Source organism: Lissotriton vulgaris, chromosome 4_1 (assembly GCF_964263255.1).
Source record: "Lissotriton vulgaris chromosome 4_1, aLisVul1.2, whole genome shotgun sequence".
NCBI lineage: Eukaryota > Metazoa > Chordata > Amphibia > Caudata > Salamandridae > Lissotriton > Lissotriton vulgaris.
This window is the reverse complement of record NC_141691.1, coordinates 2059726431-2059749139: the sequence shown is the minus strand read 5'-3', so window position 1 is coordinate 2059749139 and position 22709 is coordinate 2059726431. Positions and strand designations below refer to the sequence as shown.

Here is a 22709-nt window from a genome sequence, read left to right as displayed (position 1 = left end):
TTGACAGATCTACTTCTGAAATTTAAAGGAGAGGGTGCCCTGTGGGCCCTCACTTTCCAAAGAAGATGCAGACAAAAAGTAGAACAGGTAATGAATAATGAGAAGATGGCATGTTGCAGTGGACAGCAATGGCTGTCTGTCTCTGTTGAAACCAATTGCTGTTTATTGTTTGTGAACAGCGCAATTTGCCATGTTTTGAATATACCAGTATTGCAGGTTTTTGGGAGTTTCTTTGGGGGTGTTCTAGATTTGCGGTGCTGGGTCGGGGGTCTGGGATCACTGCTAGCACAGTCTTATGTTGATTGCATTTGTTTTTCAGGAAATCCATGGTGGGAAAGGGGAGTTAGGGCCTAGCTGCACAGCGTATTTGGACTGAATTGAAGGTAGTAGGCCCATTTTTGCTTTTTGACTGTTTGGGGGTGTTCTGCTTTTTTGCGGGTGGCTGCAGGTGTCTGGGGGCATAGCTCAGAAGGTCTAATATCGAAATTAAGTGTTTTGGACCAAATCCATGGTGAAATGTTTTTGGCGTTTTGGGGTGCTGTTTGGGTGGCTTCCTGGTTTTTGTGGGTGGGTTTTGGGGTCTGGGAGCACTGCTGGGTGTGGATACTTTTGATAGCAAGAGGTTTGAAGAAAATCCATGGTGGCAAATGGGCGTTAGGGCCTAGCTGCAGAGCGCGCGTGGAGTGATTTTAGAAATTTGCCTGAAAATTTCTAAGTCCCCATTTTTGTACTTTTGCTTTTTGGCTGTTTGGGGTCTTCTACTTATTTTAGCCTGGGTTGACGGCTCTGGGGCCATTGCTGGGAAGGTCTAATACCGGATAAAAGTGGTTTGGAGAAAATCCATGAGGAAAACGTTTTTGCATTTTCTGACATTTCGCTCACTTTAGCGTTTTTGGGGGCCTGTTTGGGGGGTTTCCTGGTGTTTGTGGGTGGGTTTTGGGGTCTTGGAGCAACGCTGGGTATGGATACTTTTGATTGGAAGAGGTTTGAAGCAAATCCATGGTGGCAAAGGGGAGTTAGGGCCTAGCTGCAGAGCGCACGTGGAGTGATTTTGGAAATTTGCCTTAATATTTCTGTCCCCATTTTTGTAGTTTTGCTTTTTGGCTGTTTGGGGGTCTTCTACTTGTTTTCGCCTGGGTTGACGATCTGGGAGCATTGCTGGGAAGGTCTATTACCGGATAAAAGTGGTTGGAGAAAATTGGAGGTAAAAAAGTTTTTGCGTGTTTGCTCACTTGCTTGTCTTTGGGGTGCTGTTTGTGGGGGTTCCTGGTGTTTGGGGGTGGGTTTGGGGGTCTGGGAGCACTGCTGGCACAGTCTAATGTTGATTGCATTTGTTTTTCAGGACATCCATGGTGGAAAAGTGGAGTTATGACCTAGCTGCAGAGCGCGTTTGGACAGAATTGAAAGCAGGCCGAAAAATATTGTAAGTATGAGATTTTCCATTTTTGCTTTTTTCCTGTTTGGGGTTGTTGTGCTTTTTTGCGGGTGGGTAGGCGGGTCTTGGGGCATTGCTGGGAAGGTCTAATACCGGATAAAAGTGGTTTGGAGAAAATCCATGCTGAAAAGCCTTTTGGCACTTTTTGTAACTTAGGGTTCGTTAGGGTTAGCACAAGCAGCAGTATTCCATGTGTTTGGGGGTGTTCTAGATTTTTGCAACTGGGTTCTGGGGTCTTAGAGCACTCGTGGGAATGTGTAATCTTGGTTGCAAGTGGTTTGAAGAAAATCCATGGTGGGAAAGGGGTGTGTTAGGGCCTAGCTGGACAGCGTATTTGGACTGAATTGAAGGTAGTAGGCCCATTTTTGCTTTTTGCCTGATTGGGGGTGTTCTGCTTTTTTGCAGGTGGCTGCAGGGGTCTGGGGGCATAGCTGGGAAGGTCTAATATCGGAATCAAGTGTTTTGGACCAAATCCGTGGTGAAATGTTTTTGGCGTTTTTGCTCACTTGCCTGTGTTTGGGGTGCTGTTTGGGGGTTTCCTGGTTTTTGTGGGTGGGTTTGGGGGTCTGGGAGCACTGCTGTGTATGGATACTTTTGATTGCAAGAGGTATGAAGCAAATCCATGGTGGAAAAGGGGAGTTAGGGCCTAGCTGCAGAGCGCGCGTGGAGTGATTTTGGAAATTTGCCTGAAAAGTTTTGTCCCCATTTTTGTACTTTTGCTTTTTGGCTGTTTGGGGGTCTTCTACTTGTTTTCGCCTGGGTTGACGGCTCTGGGGCCATTGCTGGGAAGGTCTAATACCGGATAATAGTGGTTCGGAGAAAATCAGAGGTAAAAAAGTGTTTGCGTGTTTGCTCACTTGCTTGTCTTTGGGGTGCTGTTTGTGGGGGTTCCTGGTGTTTAGGGGTGGGTTTGGGGGTCTGGGAGCACTGCTGGCACAGTCTAATATTGATTACATTTGTTTTTCAGGAAATCCATGGTGGAAAAGTGGAGTTATAACCTAGCTGCACAGCGCGTTTGGACAGAATTGAAAGAAGGCCGAAAAATATTGTAAGTATGAGATTTTCCATTTTTGCTTTTTGCCTGTTTGGGGGTGTTGTGCTTTTTTGCGGGTGGGTTGGCGGGTCTTGGGGCATTGCTGGGAAGGTCTAATACCGGATAAAAGTGGTTTGGAGAAAATCCATGCCGAAAAGCCTTTTGGCACTTTTTGTAACTTAGGGTTCGATAGGGTTAGCACTAGCAGCAGTATTGCATGTGTTTGGGGGTGTTCTACATTTTTGCAACTGGGTTCTGGGGTCTTAGAGCACTCGTGGGAATGTGTAATCCTGGTTTCAAGTGGTTTGAAGAAAATCCATGGTGGGAAAGGGGGGATTTGGCCTAGTTAAAGAAAGCGTTTGCCACTATTCTTAACTTAGGGCTCGTTAGGGTTAGCAGTATTGTATTGCATGTGTTTGGGCGGGGGTTATAGATTTTTACGACTGGGTAGGGTCTTGGAAAACTTGTTGTAATGTCTAATTTTGATTGCAAGTCGTTTGAAGATAATCCATGGTGGGAAAGGGGGGTTTTGGGCATACTTTCTGAATGCGTTTTGACACGATTTGAAATTAGGCCTCTGTGAGGTAGCAGCAGTATTCTGCAAGTTTTTGGGAGGGTAATGTGGGGTGTTCTAGATTTGGATTTTGTCATCTCTAAAAGTGATAGTATAATTTTTGCACTACACAGCGTGCCTTACATATTTTTTTCTCCGAGGTGTCTTTAACACTTACTGTTTATTTTTCCATCATCAATTACAGGCAGGCTTTTACCCTGTGCCATCGATGTACTACTCAGGCTTACAATTAGCGATCCGCAAATCCGCATCAGGCAGGCAGTGGACAGTGTGTCTGGGCACCAAGATTGATCGACGGAGCATCCGATGGAATGAAGGAGTACCGCGAATAAGAGGAATGGCTGGATGCATCGACTTCACAAATTCAACGGGACAACTACAAAAAACAGTAACAGTATCCAAAATTCTCCTTATCTTTTAAATGACATTGTTGTGAACTTGAACTTACTTCTACAAGTGTGACTGTGCGTTTGTTTGATCTCTGCTTCAAATTCATCCCTCCCTCCAGCAATTTGATACATCTTTGCTATGTTTAATACTAATTTAATGTTCTAAGTGTTTATTCTCTCTGAGGGCAGAGAGGCAAGTGAAATTGCGTAATGACTGCAGCCCTGTACTGTCAACTTGTTTCTTCGTAGTTACTAGTAAGTTGCAGTAAGTAGTAGTACTACTTTTCAGTAACCTAACCATCCATTTAGTACTTCTGGCATGCAGTAGTGCACTTCCTTTATGTCCCTTTCAAGATTTATCAATATCTTCTAATCCAAAGATTTGTTTCTCTTCATTTGTTGTTTGACTGTCCATGCTGTGTTTTTTTTCCTCTCTACCAAACTTTCCCAAAAACCCCCATTCCCATCCAATTTTCAAACCCTAAACCTCTTCTCCCGGGCTGTGTGGTATTTCATTGAGGTGTGACTGACAACAACAATAAATTCCACACACTTGCTGGGGAGGATAAGGTCAAAGCAACCAGAAGTTCATGTGCGCCATCATGGATTGATAAGAACATCCTCCTCCTACACGACGTGAACAAGGAAATGATTAATGCTTACCTTACATTGGCACTGCTTAGGCTACAATTTAGGGCACTGTTCTGTACCGTACTATCTATTGTACTGTTTCTAATGCTACACTCATTCCACTCAATGTTTAATTTCCTCTTTTTTTCATATGGTGATACTGCCAGTGTGTACCACTACTGCTACCAGCACAACAATGATATTGCATCCGTCGAGGATTCAAGTCAACAACGAACCTTATTCACCAACCGTGATTCACAAATCACAGGTAAGATAAGCATATTGGCGAGGTAGTAGAATAATGGGCTAGGACTAAGTAGGGAGGAGAGCAGAGATTGGCAGTACTACTAGTAAAGTACAGTAGTAGGGCTACTGAATTGACTAACTCGGTTACTTGCATTTTGGTACATTTCAGGACAAGATTTTTCATTCATGCTGGTAAGTTTGAAAAACCAAACGTCCAGTAACCACCGCCAACCCCCACACAAAATAATATGAGCGTGTATACTGTGTTTTGGAATGAAAAATATAATTATTAAGAAATATAAATTATGGATGTTGTTGTCACAAAAATAAAATAAATTACCCGAACTCACCCCCTCCCTAACCAAACCAATGTCCAAAATTCAAAAAGTACCCTTTCCCAAAAACCCAATTCCCAGTCTTTAAAAAAGGGGCAAGGGACAGTCCCTTCCTCCGGTGGCGTAGTGTGGACACCTGGTGCTGCACGTCCCGCAGCTCTTTGCGGAGGTCCCGGAGCTGGCGCTGATGTTTTTCGGCCAACCGCTCCAGGTAGTCCACTCGCTTTCGGAGGCGGCGCTGATGTACCATCCAGGCTCTGGGGGGGGTGGGCAGCTGTTGTTTTTGCTGCTGTGCGGCGGTGGCAGGAGGCTGTCGGGCCACGGCTCCGTTTGGCTGGAGGCTTGTGGCTGGTGGACCCGGGGGCAGTGGAGGAGGATGTACTACTGGTGGTTGTTGTAGTGTCCTCCTCATGCTCCCGAGCCCACAACCGTCGATACTCGACACAAATAGCCTCCAGCTTAAGGGCCCTGGCCCGGACAGCCATCTCCTTACGGGTGAGCTTTTTTGGAGTAGCATCTATGAAAAAAGAAAGAAAAATACTGTAGCCAATAGCCTTTAACATAAAGTCAAAATAATTCAAAAGAAAGTTGACACTCAGTAACACCAGCATCAGTAACACCAGCAAGTAGCAAACACAGTATAACATTTTGAAGATAACGGACCAGGTTTTTTTTGATTGTCGATCCACAACTGGCGCCTCCCGTATGTGATGTTCTTTATAATTTCTAACCACTATTTTGAGGGTGCCCCAGATAGGAGGAAGAACCTAAACCTCCAGCCGCTTCCAATTCCGACCCGGCTACCGGGTACTGTGGAGGTTCTCGCTGATTCGTCTTAGCTGTCTCAGCTTTCCAGCGCTGGAAAGCAGTACGGCTTAACCTGCCGCTCACACGGATACTCCTATGGTGTGTCGCATCTTTGGTATTAACCATCACACGGACGGCTGAGACGAATCAGTAAGAACCTCGACAGTACCCGGTAGCCGGGTCGGAATTGGAACCGGCTGAGAGCACCTAGCCATTGTGGCAATAGCTTTGGAACCGCTGCCCGCGGGAGCCCTGATTAAGTCGTGGGCTACTAGCCCTGACGAAACACGTGTTGGCTGGGCGTGGTGGATAAAATCTGAATTGAAGAAAAACTTCTATCAAGACTACTTCCACATTGTTTGTCTATTGGTTGTGTTGTTTGATTACCTACAGCATTTACTCTGTAAAAGGCGACGTGTGCACAGATACCTGTTGTAACAGTAGAACATTTTGGCATGTATCTTTCCTCCGTCTTTGTAAGCCTGTGACCTTACCGGGAGTTTCAGGAATTCCACTAGCAGCACAATGAATGGGCTCACTACTACATACATAGTCAGAGAGTCCTAAAAAAAGGCCTTTTTTAAACTTTGTTTCTCTTGGGTTGCAAAAGAAATCACTGGTATGTGAACTTGTGCTAGCCGCCATAATGTCAGCTCACTCAGCTTTCACCCAAGAAATACAGACACAGGCCATGATGATGCAGACTCACAGTACTTTAAGCAGTACATGCAAGTGGGGATCTGAATGTCTTACTTTTCTATAGGGGTGGCACTGCCACTGGCCATACTTCTTCCACTCAGCGTCTGCTCTACTACATCATACACCTCTGCTATCGACGAGGAGGATAAAGAAGATAACATCCAGGCTTCGAAAGTACGTCTATGATTCTTCTTAATGTCTCAAATGTACCAAAATTTCTTTTTGTCAAAAACCAACTAACACCCTTTTCATTATATTTTGGAAACCGCTGTCTTCTTATGTTGAATTGCATTCAACAAAACCATTCTTTACAGTCATAAATATTAAGTCTCGCTCGTCCTTCGTTTCACCCTTCTTTAACTTTTCGTTCTTCACATCCCTAAACTTCATCTGATATGACTTGGCTTCACAATAAAAATTTGCCAGCTGAGTTGAAGTGAAATAGAGGGGGCCATTGGTTACCAGAGAAGCACTGCCGCTAATGCTATTAAAAGTCAAGGTTGACTGTCTTCTCCGTGATAGCCCAAAAAGTAGTTCTAAATTAGTAAATGTTCTTGACAGTACAGTGTACTTATACTAGTGTACTGTGTACTACTGTACAGTACATCATACACTCCTTTGCGAAGCTACTCAAAAAAAATTCAATAAGTAAGGAGTATAATAACTTACCACCGTCCGCCGCCGCTGAGTCTTCCCCCCAGCTCCTCCTGTTGGCGCCGCCGCATCCTGAGTGGACCCCTCCGCACTGCTGGCCCCGGCACTGGTGGTCATCTGTGCCGCGTCAGATGTTGTGACGTCTAGGAAAAACATGTCATATTTTCAGATGTCATACACAACCCCCTATTTTGTCTCGTAACGGACGAAAATGTTACATAACACATTTTTTTATTACTGGGATTGAAAAAAAGTAACGGTTTTGGGGAGGAAGTCAACCTTTATATGCTTATTCCATTAAATGCTGCACTTCTTCTTATGACAACTGATGAATGCTTGCTTAACGGGCATAATTTTTCTTATTGCAGAAAGAAGATTCCATTGCCCTTCTGCCAGACAATTCACCAACTACTACTAAGTCATCACCAGCAGTACTTTAAGTACTTTAAAGAAGGTGGGGGCTCCCGCACAGTTATTCTAATAATTTCATGTGTCTGTTAACTATTATTAATTTTGAGTCATACTAATTTCATTCATGGGAATGTTGTTGCAACTTTAACGTCATCTTCATCCATCAGAATACTACGCTATTAAAAATAAAGAAATAGTGTTTTCATTTCTTAATTAAAATAAAACTTTAAAACTAACAAACACTGTGTGGTTTTTGTTTACGAGTGAGTGAGCGGAAAGGTTTGAACTACTGCACTTGGCAGTCATGTTTCAGTGACTCAGATAGGCCGGGACTCGGAGGTAGTCTTCTTCTGTTCTTCTGGGTCGTAAAATCATTGGTCAGACTTTCTAGATAGTCGGTCAGGGGATTGGGGGTTCAACTTCTGTTCGGACTGAGGTATGTCGATAGTCGAACTGCACCTATCATCTTGTCCATACTTCTTTGTGTGCAGAATAGTCCCTGAAACACTAGCAGTATGGGATGTGCTCCTCTCAAATCAAAAAGGACACTGCTACCTTTTACTTGGTGTAAACAATTACATTTTGTTGTTGCAAATTGTCAAAGCACTTACATTAAGAAGACTGAAATAGACAGCATGGGCAACCCAGAGGACTGCACTCAGTGCCTAGAGCTATTGCTGTATCAGAGTTTTGTTTCACACCGTTTGCCGAATGGGCAAGCTTAGCTACCTACACAGACCGACTCATAATTGTAAATAGTAGTAGCACAGAGAGTGATGGTAGAGGCAGGATAAGAATGTAGAAAGTAGTCTACATTAGAAGAAGATCAAAGTCTATTTTGTAAAACATAGAATTATTAGGAACCAGTTTATAATGAATAGGAGCTGTAAAAGTTAGGGAAGTATAAGTATTAATATAACAATAAAACAACTTACTGGGGCCAGCAGAAGAGCCTGCAAGGGACTGCTCCTGTCCAACTTCTGCCACCGGAGTCTCTGTCGCCGCCTTCGCCTTGCCCCTGGGAGTTGCTGGTGATCATGAAATAAAGAAACACAACATGGATGATTGTTTTTTGGTAAATATTTGATTTCTTTGTACTCATTCTAAAATTATGTCGGGGGAAAAAAATTAACATCAATTGCATCTGATCTGGTCAACTAAGAGGATAGTAGTACAGTATTGCAGGATTTGCAGACCGTCTAATAGGAAAGTTATGTAACTCACTAACTACATCAACAACACAAAGGTTCTACTATGACTGCCATCACTCAGCAGCACGAGACGTCGCGTGACACAGTCCGTCATCATGATTGCAGACCATTAACAAATGTCCTACAACAAGTAATAAATAATATACTCAACGTATCAATCCACCACTATCTCTTCAAAGTGGCAGCAGCAGGAGTACAAAGAAGGACTAGATTGAGTCTACTGTCTCTAGCATTACGTAGTAATGCTCTCAAATGACTAAAAAGTTGCAAACAAGTAAGCATAGTAGCAACGCCAATAACCAGGCGAGCACCTGCAATGACAGAAGCTATTTAAGCTATTTAAACATTAATTTACCTGCAATGTAATCTAATCAGCAGCATTTATACTCTTCAGGAAAAAAATAGATTAGCAATATAACAGAGCAGAAGGAAAAAAAGTAGTTATTACATAGCTACTTACCAAGCCCAGGAATCTCCACACCGAGCAGGTCGAGCATGTCATGCTCCCGGTCCGAGATGTCACTTCACCGGTGCGTCACTTGCTGGTAGGTGCGCCGGACCCCAGACTCCTTATACATGCGCCGGCACACCTTCTCCCACAGCTGGCGACGCTCCCGGAGGCCGTAACCGGAAGCAATCCGCCCACCTGCTGCCACGGTCTTAGGGAGGTGGACCTAAGGCCATCAAGGCGGCCACCTCCACCGCAGAGAAGATCTCCCTGGGCTGCACTTCCTCCCCCCTCCAACTCCCGGGTACGTGGTGCTGGGCCCTTCCCCTGGCCCTTGTCGCCTCCCTTAGCCATGGTCCTGGGCACAAGAAGAAGAAAAGAAGAATAGGTGTGAAAAAAAAATTAGAGAGAGAGTGAAAGAAATAAAGTAGGTAATAAAGTAACAAAAAGTTAAAAAAAACACAAAATATAGATGTAGGAAATTGTAGAGAGAGATAATAAGCAAAAAAAAACAAAAAAAGTTCAGAAAAACATAGGATTACAAAGATGTAAGGTGGATAGAAAGGTAGCATGCCCAAAACCATAGCAGTGAATGAAAAACAAGATGGCCGCGCCCATAGAGGACCGCGTGGGTAAGTTCGCGCGAGATTTCCCCCGCGAGCACGCAAAAACGCCCACGAATACGTAATCGCGCGCCGCCTACGACGCAAGCATGCAACGAGCGCCCGGAAACGGAAACACGTCACGCAAACAAGATGGCCGCGCCCGTACATGACCTCATGGGCATCCTCGGGGTCGGTGCGCTGCAAGCGGTCCGCGAATAAGCAAAAAACCGCCCGAACACGCAAAAAAAAGAAAAAACGCCCGAACACACACAAAAAGAGAAATCAGCAAATTCGCACGAATTTGCGGATTGCAAGTTCGATTTCGCGTACCGCAAATCTCGCGAAATGGCAGAAAAACAAATTTTGCAAAACTGAAAGCACTTAGCAGGTGCAAAAGTTAAAGCTAATTTGGAACCATTCCCTGCAGTGATTCCTGAGTGGACCCTCCAGAGTTCAGTTGCCTACTTTCAACTATTCTCTGACCCTGCTCTGACCCTCTAAGCAGGGTGAGAGAATAGTTACAAGTATGGCACAATGCTCCTGTAAAAAAAATAACTGCAACAAGAAGGTCTCACAGATAAGGAAGCAGGTGCCAGACTTTAAGCACACATTCAGTGACACATTAACCAGCCCCAAATTAATTCATCTCAGTTGAGGCTGAGAAGGTGTGCTTTGCTTTCCCCCCATATTCTACTGTGGTGAACAAGAGGGTGGTAGTGGTGAACCAGAGGGTGCTGTGGTAAACCAGCGGGGGACAGTGAGGATCCAGAGGGTGGCAGTGATCAACCATAAGGTGGCAGTGATGAACCAGAGGGTGGCAGGGATGAACCAGAGGATGGCAGTGATGAACCAGAGGGTGGCAGTGATGAACCAGAGGTGCTGTGATAAACCAGAGGGGGACAGTGATGATCCAGAGGGTGGCAGTGGCAAACCAGAGGGTGGCAGTGATGAACCAGAGGGTGGCAGGGATGAACCAGAGGATGGCAGTGATCAACCAGAGGATGGCAGTGATCAACCAGAGGGTGGCAGTGATGAACCAGAGGGTGCTGTGATAAACCAGAGGGGGACAGTGATGATCCAGAGGGTGGCAGTGGCAAACCAGAGGGTGGCAGTGATGAACCAGAGGGTGGCAGGGATGAACCAGAGGATGGAAGTGATCAACCAGAGGGTGGCAGTGATGAACCAGAGGGTGCTGTGATAAACCAGAGGGGGACAGTGATGATCCAGAGGGTGGCAGTGCCAAACCAGAGGGTGGCAGTGATGAACCAGAGGGTGGCAGGGATGAACCAGAGGATGGCAGTGAAGAACCAGAGGGTGGCAGTGATGAACCAGAGGGTGCTGTGATAAACCAGAGGGGGACAGTGATGATCCAGAGGGTGGCAGTGGCAAACCAGAGGCTGGCAGTGATGATATTTAAACAAGAAGAATCCTACTCAGGGTGTACACCTTAGGGAATGGGGGACACCCAGTGTTGTGTTTAATACCCCTCACACACCAACAGGCCCCTTGGTGTCATGCTTCATCATCGGGGTCTTCGCACCCCGCTAGAGGGATGCGGCGTGCTACGACCAGCGGCTGCGCGGGAGCACTAGAGTGGTTGACTATGTGTGGTGTGTGTTATGTGCTTGTGCTGGGGTATATGGGAGAATGTGAGTGAAGGGTGTGGTGAGGATTAAAAAGACACCTGGCCAGTAGGTTGTAAGAAAAATTTATTCGAAAACTCTGGCTGGTGCTATTAAAATAAGTGCAAGGCGAGGTTAGTAGTCTTGATTATGGACTTTACCTCTGGTGTGCGTCAACATGTTTCGGAACTCAGTGTTCCTTCTTCAGGACGGGTGCACAACTTCCCAACCCTACTCACGTGTGTTTTTTAGTAAAAAAATGTTGTTTACTAAATTTTTAGAAAAAAGTGAAAAATATTTACAGTGAGAGACTAGGCTATAGTGTGCCTACAGCGGTTTGTCGGGATCATGCAGTTGCATGTCCTGAAAAAGAAAAGAAAAACGTTTTTGAGTTTGGTTGCCACTCGGGAATGGCTCAAACAAGTGCAGTCACTTGGAGCCCCAAACGGTTGAATAAACCTGTAAAAGAAACACAGACACAAAGGATACATAAAAGACACACTTTTTGTTACTAATAGTTCTGAACTCATACTCATTTAGACTGTCATGTTCTGCCTTACGAGCATGTCCAGAAAGCCAGGGTAGGTAGGTGGACTCCTAATCTGTAAAAGGTTTGAAAAAAGGGGGATTTAGTCCTTTCCTCACTATTCTCAGTATGTTCAGTGGATTTTCGTTGTAAAGGAAGTTTCTTTCTGTTCTCATACTCACAAAGTCCGCCAAAGTAGGCCTCTTTCCTCCCTGCTATACTCCGCTGGTAATGTTTAGCGCGCAGGGTTCGTGGTATATATGGGGCCTATGGCGCTCTATGATTCGTTAATTAACGGATGTGATTTTTAAGACCATATATGGGACATCCGTCTCTGTGCCTATCATGATCACTGACCTGTTGGAGGGGGGGACGTGTGTCGATCTGGGCATGTAAAATGGGTTAGTGACTCACTTACTTATCGCGCATGCGCATGTCAGGTTGTTTTGATGGGTTTTGACTGTCATGCGCATGAGTAAAAGGTTGCATGTGATTTAGGTACACTACTCCTCTGTTTACATAGATCTGGCATGTTCATGATCTGAGCACATAGTATGAGACCTGTGAGTATTATTAAAAAGAACCACTTGTACTTGATAAAGTGGGGGGCGGAAAAAGGGAGGTGTGAGCATGGCTACCATTATTTTGCGGAATCAGAAGATAATTTCTGTTCCTTCTCCGTTGTTCTATCCGGATAATTGACCCCAAGGAATGTCATCATTCAGGCCGTCCAGATGAGTGCCCAAACGGAAAACCCAGCGCTGCTCTTTTTGAAGTAGGCCATTTTCAGAAGGCAAGCGTTCAATTATAGTCCAGTGCAAGTCGTTGACACAGTGTTGTTTGTCCAAAAAATGCGATGCCATTTTTGTAGTTGTTTTTTTGCATCGCACGTTACTTTTGTGTTCTCCAATTCTTACTTTTACTGGTCGGGATGTCATGCCTATGTATTCAAGGCCACAGGGGCAAGTAATCATATAGACAACATTTTTTGTGTTGCAGTTCGAGAATTGTCTTTGCTCCCATGAAGTGCCATTTCTGAAGTGTATTTCTTTGCTTTTGCGTGTGAGGTGGCAGCTGCTGCAATCTCCGCAGGGGAAATGTCCTTGTACTCCAATGTTGGTTTGCCTGCCCGTGGGGTTTTGGCGAGGTCTTGTGTGGACCAAAATGTCTTTGATATTTCTACCTCTACGGTGTGCATACATCGGTTTTTCAAAGTTTAGCTGGCCACAATTCAATATTCTCCAATGTTTGTCGATTACTTTCGACACTTCATTCGACAGGGTCGAGTATGTTGTGACACATATTGGTCTTTTCTCTCCTTCCTTTGACTTGGGGTTGTCTTCTAGGAGTGCTTCCCTGTGATTATTCTTTGCCCTCTTCAATGCCCTGTTTATTGTTTTCACTGGGTATTGCCTCTGTATCAATTTCTTCTTGAGGTCCTTTGCCTGGTTATTGAACTGGTTCAGTTCCGTACAGTTTCGTCTGAGGCGTAAGAACTGCCCATAGGGCAGGTTCTCCCTCAGGTGCCTGGGGTGGAAACTGTCGTATCTCAGTAGGCAGTTCCTCGAGGTGGGTTTGAAATGAGTTCGACTTTTCAATCTACCTCCCTCGCTGTATATGTTCAGGTCCAGGAATACCATGCTGGTGTTTGATATTGTGCTCGTGAATTTTAGAAATCGATTTTGATCATTCAGCCATGTTACGAACTCTTGGGCACTCTCCATATTTCCATCCCAGATAATAAAAATATCGTCAATGTACCTCTTCCATGTGTTGATCTGGGAATGGTATGGATTGTCGATGTTGAGGATTTTTGTTTGTTCAAGATGGTACACATACAGGCCAGCCAGACTCGGCGCAAAAGTGCTGCCCATGCTTATCCCATGGGTTTGTAGGTATAGCGTCTGGTCATATTGGAAAAAATTCTCTTGTAAGGCTATGGAGATGCATTCCATGACCAAATTGCGTGGGGTCTGATATTTCCATCTCTCGCTGAAAAGTACTTCTTCAATTATTTGTAATGTTTCGTCATGCGGGAGGCTTGTGTACAGGCTCTCTACATCGAGGCTTAGTAGGAACTGTCTAGCCGGGTCGAATTGTTTGTCTTCGAGGAGTTGTAATACGGCTTTGGTGTCCTTGAGGTAGGTGCTGGTGGATTGAACCAGAGGGCGCAAGAAGGCGTCAGCAAACTTAGATAGTGGTTCGAGAATCGACCCTATCCCGGAGACGATAGGTCTCCCCGGTGGATTGCTGATGTTCTTGTGGATTTTGGGTATACAGTAAAAGTACGGTATCTTCGGTGATGGTTGTTGTAGGAAGTCTGCCTCTTTCTTACTAAGCCAGTTATGGGTTAGACCTTCCTCTACCATGCCTCCGATCTTTATCCGTAGTCTTTCCGTAGGGTCTTCTTGGAGGATTCTGTAATTGCGCTCGTCAGCTAATAGACGCTTGCATTCCTTGTCATAGGTCTCAAGGGTTTGTAGGACGATGGCTCCCCCTTTGTCCGCTGGTTTTATTATCAGTTCGTTGTTACTTGTTAATTCCCTCAGGGCTCGATGTTCTTCACCGCTGGTGTTGTGAAAGGTGCTCCGGTCATTGGGGTTGATCTGATTAACCTCCGTAATGACTGCTTTTTCAAATGTTAATATTTCCACCGGTATCGCTGAGTCTGGTGGGCTAAACGTTGATTTTAACCTCAAACCGGTGTCTGTGTTGTCCTCCGGTGGTGGTTTATCCTTGAAAAAGGCTTGGAGCTTCAGTTTCCGAAAGAACTCTTGCAGTTCCATGTTCAGTTTGAATAAGTCCGGTTTGTGGGTATGTACGAACCCCAAACCCTTGTTTAACACACTTTCTTGTGTTGTTGTCAGACTCAACGGTGTTAAGTTGACTATTAGGTTCCTCTCTTGCTTGTCGATGGCTGGTTGGGGAGGGACCCGGTCATGCTCCTGGTTGTTCGTGTGTTGGGCTGTTCCTGGTCCTGCCATGCCACGTTGTTGCCTTTCCGGTTTCTCCCTCGGGATATTTGGCGTGTGCCTAAAAAAGGCTGCTGCTGACCTCCGAAAGCCTGTTGTTGGCCGTAGAAACCCTCATTATATTCTTGGTTCCACTGTGGGTAGTTCATTGCCATTGGAGTTGGTCCAAACTGGTAGGGGTTGAATTGAGGGTGGCCCATATATTGTGGAAACTGGTTTTGAGGCTGGTAACCTCCCCATCCCCTTTGCTTTGGGAATTGTTGTCTGCGTTGTCTCCATCCTCCTCGTCTTTGTCTTGATCCTTTGTTGCCACTTGAGCTTGATCCTGACGAGCTGTTATCTGAGACGTCGCTATCAGCATCACTGTTAGTATTTCTGGAGACATAGTCCGCTTTGGTATATGGATATGCGGTCTCTGGAGTGAATTTCGCTACATCTTTTGCCAATTTGTTTGTTTTGCTTTGTTTCAAAGTACACTCAAATTCTGTCATCTGCTGGTTCAGTTCCTCCAGTCTGGTTTTTAGTTCATCTGTACTTATGTATGTGTTGAGTTGGACCTCAATTTTATTGATTTCAATTTTCAGTTCATGTGTTATCCTTGCGGCCGTTTTTACTATAAGTACCAACCAGTCTCTCGAGCAGTGCCAGGAAATCAGCGACCATTCTTTTTTAAAGACCATGTCATTCTGAAAAATAAAGGGCTCGTTTTTCACAATTAGTCCTGGTGGGGCCATTTTGTTGCGCAGGTACTCGGTCATGAAAAGGCCATGAAGGGCAGCTTTTATTTGGCTGCGTCTCAAGTTCAACAGTTCATTCCAGTCGTTGGTGTTAGGACCAGTTTCTTGGTTGCTCAAACCCTCAAAGAGGTTAGAGTCCGATAGGATTTTGTCAATTTCATCCTCAGGAAAGGTAAGGCCATGCTCGTCCTCCATTTGCGAGATAGGAGATGGACCGCTGGCTTCTATTGAATACGGTGTGTGTCTTTTATGTGTGTGTCTCAGTGTAGTCGGAGTAAAAGGGACTCCCGCAGCTCTGCGCTGCCTAGAACAACAAGTATCAACAGAGGGAGGTAGAGTATGGAGATAGGATTCTCACTCCACGGGCACTGATATTTAAACAAGAAGAATCCTACTCAGGGTGTACACCTTAGGGAATGGGGGACACCCAGTGTTGTGTTTAATACCCCTCACACACCAACAGGCCCCTTGGTGTCATGCTTCATCATCGGGGTCTTCGCACCCCGCTAGAGGGATGCGGCGTGCTACGACCAGCGGCTGCGCGGGAGCACTAGAGTGGTTGACTATGTGTGGTGTGTGTTATGTGCTTGTGCTGGGGTATATGGGAGAATGTGAGTGAAGGGTGTGGTGAGGATTAAAAAGACACCTGGCCAGTAGGTTGTAAGAAAAATTTATTCGAAAACTCTGGCTGGTGCTATTAAAATAAGTGCAAGGCGAGGTTAGTAGTCTTGATTATGGACTTTACCTCTGGTGTGCGTCAACATGTTTCGGAACTCAGTGTTCCTTCTTCAGGACGGGTGCACAACTTCCCAACCCTACTCACGTGTGTTTTTTAGTAAAAAAATGTTGTTTACTAAATTTTTAGAAAAAAGTGAAAAATATTTACAGTGAGAGACTAGGCTATAGTGTGCCTACAGCGGTTTGTCGGGATCATGCAGTTGCATGTCCTGAAAAAGAAAAGAAAAAAGTTTTTGAGTTTGGTTGCCACTCGGGAATGGCTCAAACAAGTGCAGTCACTTGGAGCCCCAAACGGTTAAATAAACCTGTAAAAGAAACACAGACACAAAGGATACATAAAAGACACACTTTTTGTTACTAATAGTTCTGAACTCATACTCATTTAGACTGTCATGTTCTGCCTTACGAGCATGTCCAGAAAGCCAGGGTAGGTAGGTGGACTCCTAATCTGTAAAAGGTTTGAAAAAAGGGGGATTTAGTCCTTTCCTCACTATTCTCAGTATGTTCAGTGGATTTTCGTTGTAAAGGAAGTTTCTTTCTGTTCTCATACTCACAAAGTCCGCCAAAGTAGGCCTCTTTCCTCCCTGCTATACTCCGCTGGTAATGTTTAGCGCGCAGGGTTCGTGGAGCTGCGGGAGTCCCTTTTACTCCGACTACACAGAGACACACACATAAAAGACACACACCGTATTCAATAGAAGCCAGCGGTCCATCTCCTATCTCGCAAATGGAGGACGAGCATGGCCTTACCTTTCCTGAGGATGAAATTGACAAAATCCTATCGGACTCTAACCTCTTTGAGGGTTTGAGCAACCAAGAAACTGGTCCTAACACCAACGACTGGAATTAACTGTTGAACTTGAGACGCAGCCAAATAAAAGCTGCCCTTCATGGCCTTTTCATGACCGAGTACCTGCGCAACAAAATGGCCCCACCAGGACTAATTGTGAAAAACGAGCCCTTTATTTTTCAGAATGACATGGTCTTTAAAAAAGAATGGTCGCTGATTTCCTGGCACTGCTCGAGAGACTGGTTGGTACTTATAGTAAAAACGGCCGCAAGGATAACACATGAACTGAAAATTGAAATCAATAAAATTGAGGTCCAACTCAACACATACATAAGTACAGATGAACTAAAAACCAGACTGGAGGAACTGAACCAGCAGATGACAGAATTTGAGTGTACTTTGAAACAAAGCAAAACAAACAAATTGGCAAAAGATGTAGCGAAATTCACTCCAGAGACCGCATATCCATATACCAAAGCGGACTATGTCTCCAGAAATACTAACAGTGATGCTGATAGCGACGTCTCAGATAACAGCTCGTCAGGATCAAGCTCAAGTGGCAACAAAGGATCAAGACAAAGACGAGGAGGATGGAGACAACGCAGACAACAATTCCCAAAGCAAAGGGGATGGAGAGGTTACCAGCCTCAAAACCAGTTTCCACAATATATGGGCCACCCTCAATTCAACCCCTACCAGTTTGGACCAACTCCAATGGCAATGAACTACCCACAGTGGAACCAAGAATATAATGAGGGTTTCTACGGCCAACAACAGGCTTTCGGAGGTCAGCAGCAGCCTTTTTTAGGCACACGCCAAATATCCCGAGGGAGAAACCGGAAAGGCAACAACGTGGCATGGCAGGACCAGGAACAGCCCAACACACAAACAACCAGGAGCATGACCGGGTCCCTCCCCAACCAGCCATCGACAAGCAAGAGAGGAACCTAATAGTCAACTTAACACCGTTGAGTCTGACAACAACACAAGAGAGTGTGTTAAACAAGGGTTTGGGGTTCGTACCTACCCACAAACCGGACTTATTCAAACTGAACATGGAACTGCAAGAGTTCTTTCGGAAACTGAAGCTCCAAGCCTTTTTCAAGGATAAACCACCACCGGAGTAAGCATGGGCGAATTTTGCGGATCTCGCGTTCGCGAATTTTGCGGATTTGCGGATTCGCAATCCGCAAAATCCGCGAATTCCCGCGAATTTGCGGATTTTTATTTTTTTTTGTGTTCGCCCGTGTTTCTGCCAGTTCGCGAGGGTTTTTACAATTTCGCAATTTGCGAACTTACCTGTCGGGTCGCAAGTTTTGCGAACTTGTTGTTTCTACATGTCCAGCCTGTTTGGGACACTCTTCTTCATCACTGCCACTCTCTGTCACCACTGCCACTCTCTGACTACTCATGCCACCCTCTGGCCCACCCATGCCACCCTCTGTTTCATCACCACACCCTCTGGTTGTCCAGTGTACATTATTTTCGGCAAAGCAAAGCACACCTTCCCTGCCTCAAGTGACCTGAATTAATTTGGGGCTGATTAATGTGTCACAGAATATTTTTTTAGCTGGCACCTGCTTCCTTAGTGCGCCCTGATTAGTGATCTTTTGCACTTGCTAAGTGCTTTCATTGTTGCAAAATTAGTTACAACACCTGCCCTGCCCCAACTGACAATAATGAATTAGGGGCTAATTAATGTGTCACTGAAAGAATTTAAAGTTCCAGCCTGGCACCTGCTTGTCTGCTCCTTTAGCTGTAAATCAGGACCTTTGTGGCATACAGTTAAGGTCAGAGCAGGGTCACACAATAGTTGCAAGCAGGCAACCGAATTCTGGAGGGCCCCCTCAGGAAGCAATACAAAGAATCGTTACAAATCATGAGGTTGACCTTTTGCACCTGCTCATTGCTTTTGCTTTTGCTGAAATCGTTTTGCGGTTTTTTTCGCGCTATTCGCGGGGCGCGGCGTCGTGCGAAACCGACCGCGGAAGCCGCCAATTCGTGCGAATGAGCATTTTATTTTTTTGCGGCTTGTTGTTTCGCGAGTTTTTTTGCAGTATTCGCGAGCCGCTTGCAGCGCAACACGCGAATTTACCCCAAGGTCGAGTACGGGCGCGGCCATTTTGTTTGCGTGACGTATTTCCGTTTCCGCCCGCTATGTATAATCTCGCGCAGTAAGCGCATTGCGAGTAGAGGTTCGCACGAGATCGCGCGGGAAATCTAGAGGTTCGCACGAGATCGCGAGGAAAATCTCGCGCGAACTGACTTTCGCGCTCGGAAACGGGCGCCGGCCATCTTGTTTTTCATTCATTTCCTGTGTCTGGGCATGGTGTTTAATCCTCTTGATATCTTTCCCATCCTTTGCTTGTTTTCAGTTTTTTTTTTACGATTTTGCTTCTTATCTATCCCTCTCTTTTCCTAGCTGTATATTTTTGTCTTTTCTGCTATTTTTCTTTACTTTTAAACTACTTTTGTAAACTCTTTTCTTTTCTTCTTCCCTATCCTATTCTTTCTTAATTTTCTACTTCTTCCTACCTTACCTGCCCAGACCATGGTCAAGCCAGGCGCCGTGAAGCTGCCCAGGCACTTGAGGGCCGCAGCGGCGGCGGGGAGTAGTGCTGGACCCAGTGGCAGGACAGCAGGCGTGAGATCGAGGGGGGAGCAGGTGACGCGCCGGGAGATATTCAGCCCGGAGGAAGTGGGCGCGCTGGTCTACTTCGTCCAGCGCTGCCTGCCCAGGACCATCGCGGGAGGCGGCAGGATCGCGGCCGGCGGCTACAACATGCGGGAGCGCCGGAAGCGGTGGGAGAAGGTGTGCTGGGCCATATCCCACCTCTACGGGGTCCAGCGCACCTACAGCCAGGTCACCCATCGCTGGACGGACCTCCTGGACCGCGAGCGCGACCTGCTGGACCAGCTCGGCTTGGAGATCCCCGGGCTTGGTGAGTAGTAGTAGCCATTGGCATTTAATCACTCACTACTATGATGTTTTCTCCTGCTCTGTGTTGTTGTATTGCAAATATTTGTTTTTTACATGGAGCAAGCCAATAATGCCGCTGATGACGATTACATTGTAGTTAAATTATATTTCAAAATCTTCTGTGCATTTCAGGTGCACTGCTCTCCTTCTCAGTGGGGTTGCTACTATGCTTATTTGTTTTCTATTTTGTGGTCTCATTGGCCTGAGTAACTATTATGTATGAGTGTACTTAACAGAACTGCGTAATGCTAGACACTAGGGGGCAGATTACATTTACAAGCCCCTTGCGCCACGTTTACGTTGCCTTGCGTGACGCAACAGCGGCGTAAACGTGCCGCATCCCTGCAAGTCATTTACAGCATGACGCATCTAGGGAGATGCGTCACGTTATAAAGCCATGGGCCTGCACCACAATGGGTGCGTTCCTAGTACGCAGGGTGGGCGGTCCAGCGGCTGTGCGCCTCGCAAAATTGCCTGCGTGAAATCTACAAGATTTAACGCAGGCACTTCTGCGACGCTGCTACGTCAATTCAATTCCTTATGTCTGCTCGAAGCAGGCGAAAGGACTGACACAGCATGTAAAGTATTGGGTGGCCCTGAGCATTACTGGAGTTGCATTGCGTTGGCGACGTGACTCCAGCGATGCGCCGCTCTTACGTGACGAGATGCGTCACGCAAGTGCCTACCCTTGCGCCAGGGCGCGCCGCATTGTAAATGAGGCACATCTGCCGTGTCGCAAGGGTAGTTTTGCGTGACGCATTTGATCTGGCGCATCTCTGGAGATGCGCCAGAACGCGTAAGTAAGTATGCCCCTAAGGGGCAGAATTGCAATTACCGTCGCATCCCTGCAAAGTAGCAGGGATGCGCCATTAATTGTGCGGCCCGCTACCACCACCAAACATGGTGCGCCGTATTTGCAATGCGGCGCCCCATGGGCCCAAAACGTCACCGAAGCTTTACTGCTGGATTTGCGTCGCAACGATGGCGCAGCTCCATCAATGCTCTGGGGTACCCTATCTCCCCAATGCTGGGTCAAGCCGTACGTCTGCTTCAAGCAGGTGCAGGGTTTGTGTGACGCATCATTGTCCTAAAGGTGACTGATTGATATTTTGTAGATTTCCCTCAGCCACTATTAGGATGTGTTCCAGCGCAGGAATGCCCTCCCTTGCGCCGGAACGCCCCCTGATGGCGCAGGGCTTTATAACGGGATGCATCTCCCAAATGCGTCACGTTGTTATAATATTATACGCCGCACCATGGCGCCCTTTTTTGTTTAGCTGCTGCGTCACAAAAGTCACGCAAGAACGGCGCAAAAGAGCCGCAAGGGCTTAAATCTGCCCCTTCCTTTGTAACCCTGACAATAAGAAAAATAGTGGCGGTGGATTGATAGTTTGACTATTTAAATGACTGGTAATGTAGCAGGCAACTGTTAGTGTTGTCACTGATCTGACTGAAATCACAATGGAGTTTGTCTGTCACTTTGCGTCTTGCCTGCGGACTGCTGCCTGCCAGTCCTAGGTGAACGTTTCAGTACTTTGTTTAGTGAGTTACGTGACTTTCGAAGTCACAGGTCCGCAAATAAATAAAAAGTAACCATAATCAATATAATTTCGCGGAAATATTTTGTTATTGTTCTTTTGAAATGTTTGATTTGGTTGACATTGACAAGCAACAATCATCCATGTTTTCTGTTCTTTCTTTCATGTTGTACGTCAGCTCCCCCCAGGGGCGAGAGGAGGACACAGGAGCAGCAGGCGGCGGATGCTGTTCAACAGGGCCAGGATCGGGCAGGCGAGGGCTCCTCTGCTGGCCCCAGTAAGTTTTCATTTTAGACTAGTACCTATTTTTCCTAGCGTTCCTCATTTGAATTTTTTCAAAATTGTCTTTGCTCTTCTTGTAGACTGTATCTAAATTCTTATCCTGCCTCTACTATGACTCCCTGTGGTATTACTAGATTATTCTTATTAGTCTGTCTGTGTAGCTAACTAAGATTGCACGGTTGGCGAAACTCCCATGATTCTAGTCAGCAATAGCTCTATCAACTTAGTGCAGTCCTCTGGGATTGTCCATAATGTCTTTTGAAGTGTTCTATCTGGACTCATGCTTGCAAAAATTGCAAAACCTTTCGCTCAGTCACTCTAGTCTGGAGGACCAAAAAACACAGATTGTATTTAAATTTAAAAGCTTTATTAAAAGTAAACACATTTATTAAAATGAAGTCATAATAAAACTAAACGTTTAACTGATAATGGAAAAGTGGTTAGTGCTGACGATTAATTGAAGACATTTCTTGTGGTCGAGCCGAGCTCTCACCTGGTTTCAACTTGATCTTGTTGTTAGAAGTCCATCTTCTGTCTGTGTGGAGAAAAATGGTGCGTGTTAAAAAATCAGCCTTCATCAGTTGTGCCAAAAGTGCAGCAAGACAACCTTCCCTGGAAAAAGGGACATTTTTTTTAACTTTAACGTAGACAGTCACAAATTACATTGTTTTCACATGTCTTCATTCCTAGACCAAATACTAGTGACTAGTGAGTGCTTTATTCTAAGATTCTTAAATGTACTTTGTAGGTGGAACATCTGGTGGCGGGGCCAGTGTGGTGGTGGTGCTCGACACGGAGGCGGAGGGCAGTTCATCAGGGGAGGAGGCGGCGGCGGCGGCTGTGAGAGTTGAGACGGTGGTGGCGGCCAGAGGTAAGCTCTTATATATTCCTTACTTATTGAGATTGAAGACTAGCTGGGAAGGCAAGAATATGAGATGCATGGCTGGGTGAATGATGAAGCAATGATGGGTGGAAGGACAACAGCCTGGGTGGGTGACACAGAAACTGTATGTGTCCATATACCTGGATCATGCTACTATCTGACTC

At 45.7% G+C, this 22709-nt stretch overlaps 1 protein-coding gene across 1 annotated transcript in view; it reads left to right on the top strand.

Moving 5' to 3' along the window:
• The window catches only part of LOC147724964 (zinc finger BED domain-containing protein 6-like), a 50830-nt gene extending 37553 nt beyond the window's left edge, over positions 1–13277 (top strand). The window contains exon 4 of the mRNA XM_086918140.1: positions 13251–13277. Within this exon, the coding sequence (XP_086774266.1) occupies positions 13251–13277 (27 nt within the window). The remainder of the gene's footprint in view (positions 1–13250) is intronic.
• Positions 13278–22709: the final 9432 nt, after the last annotated feature.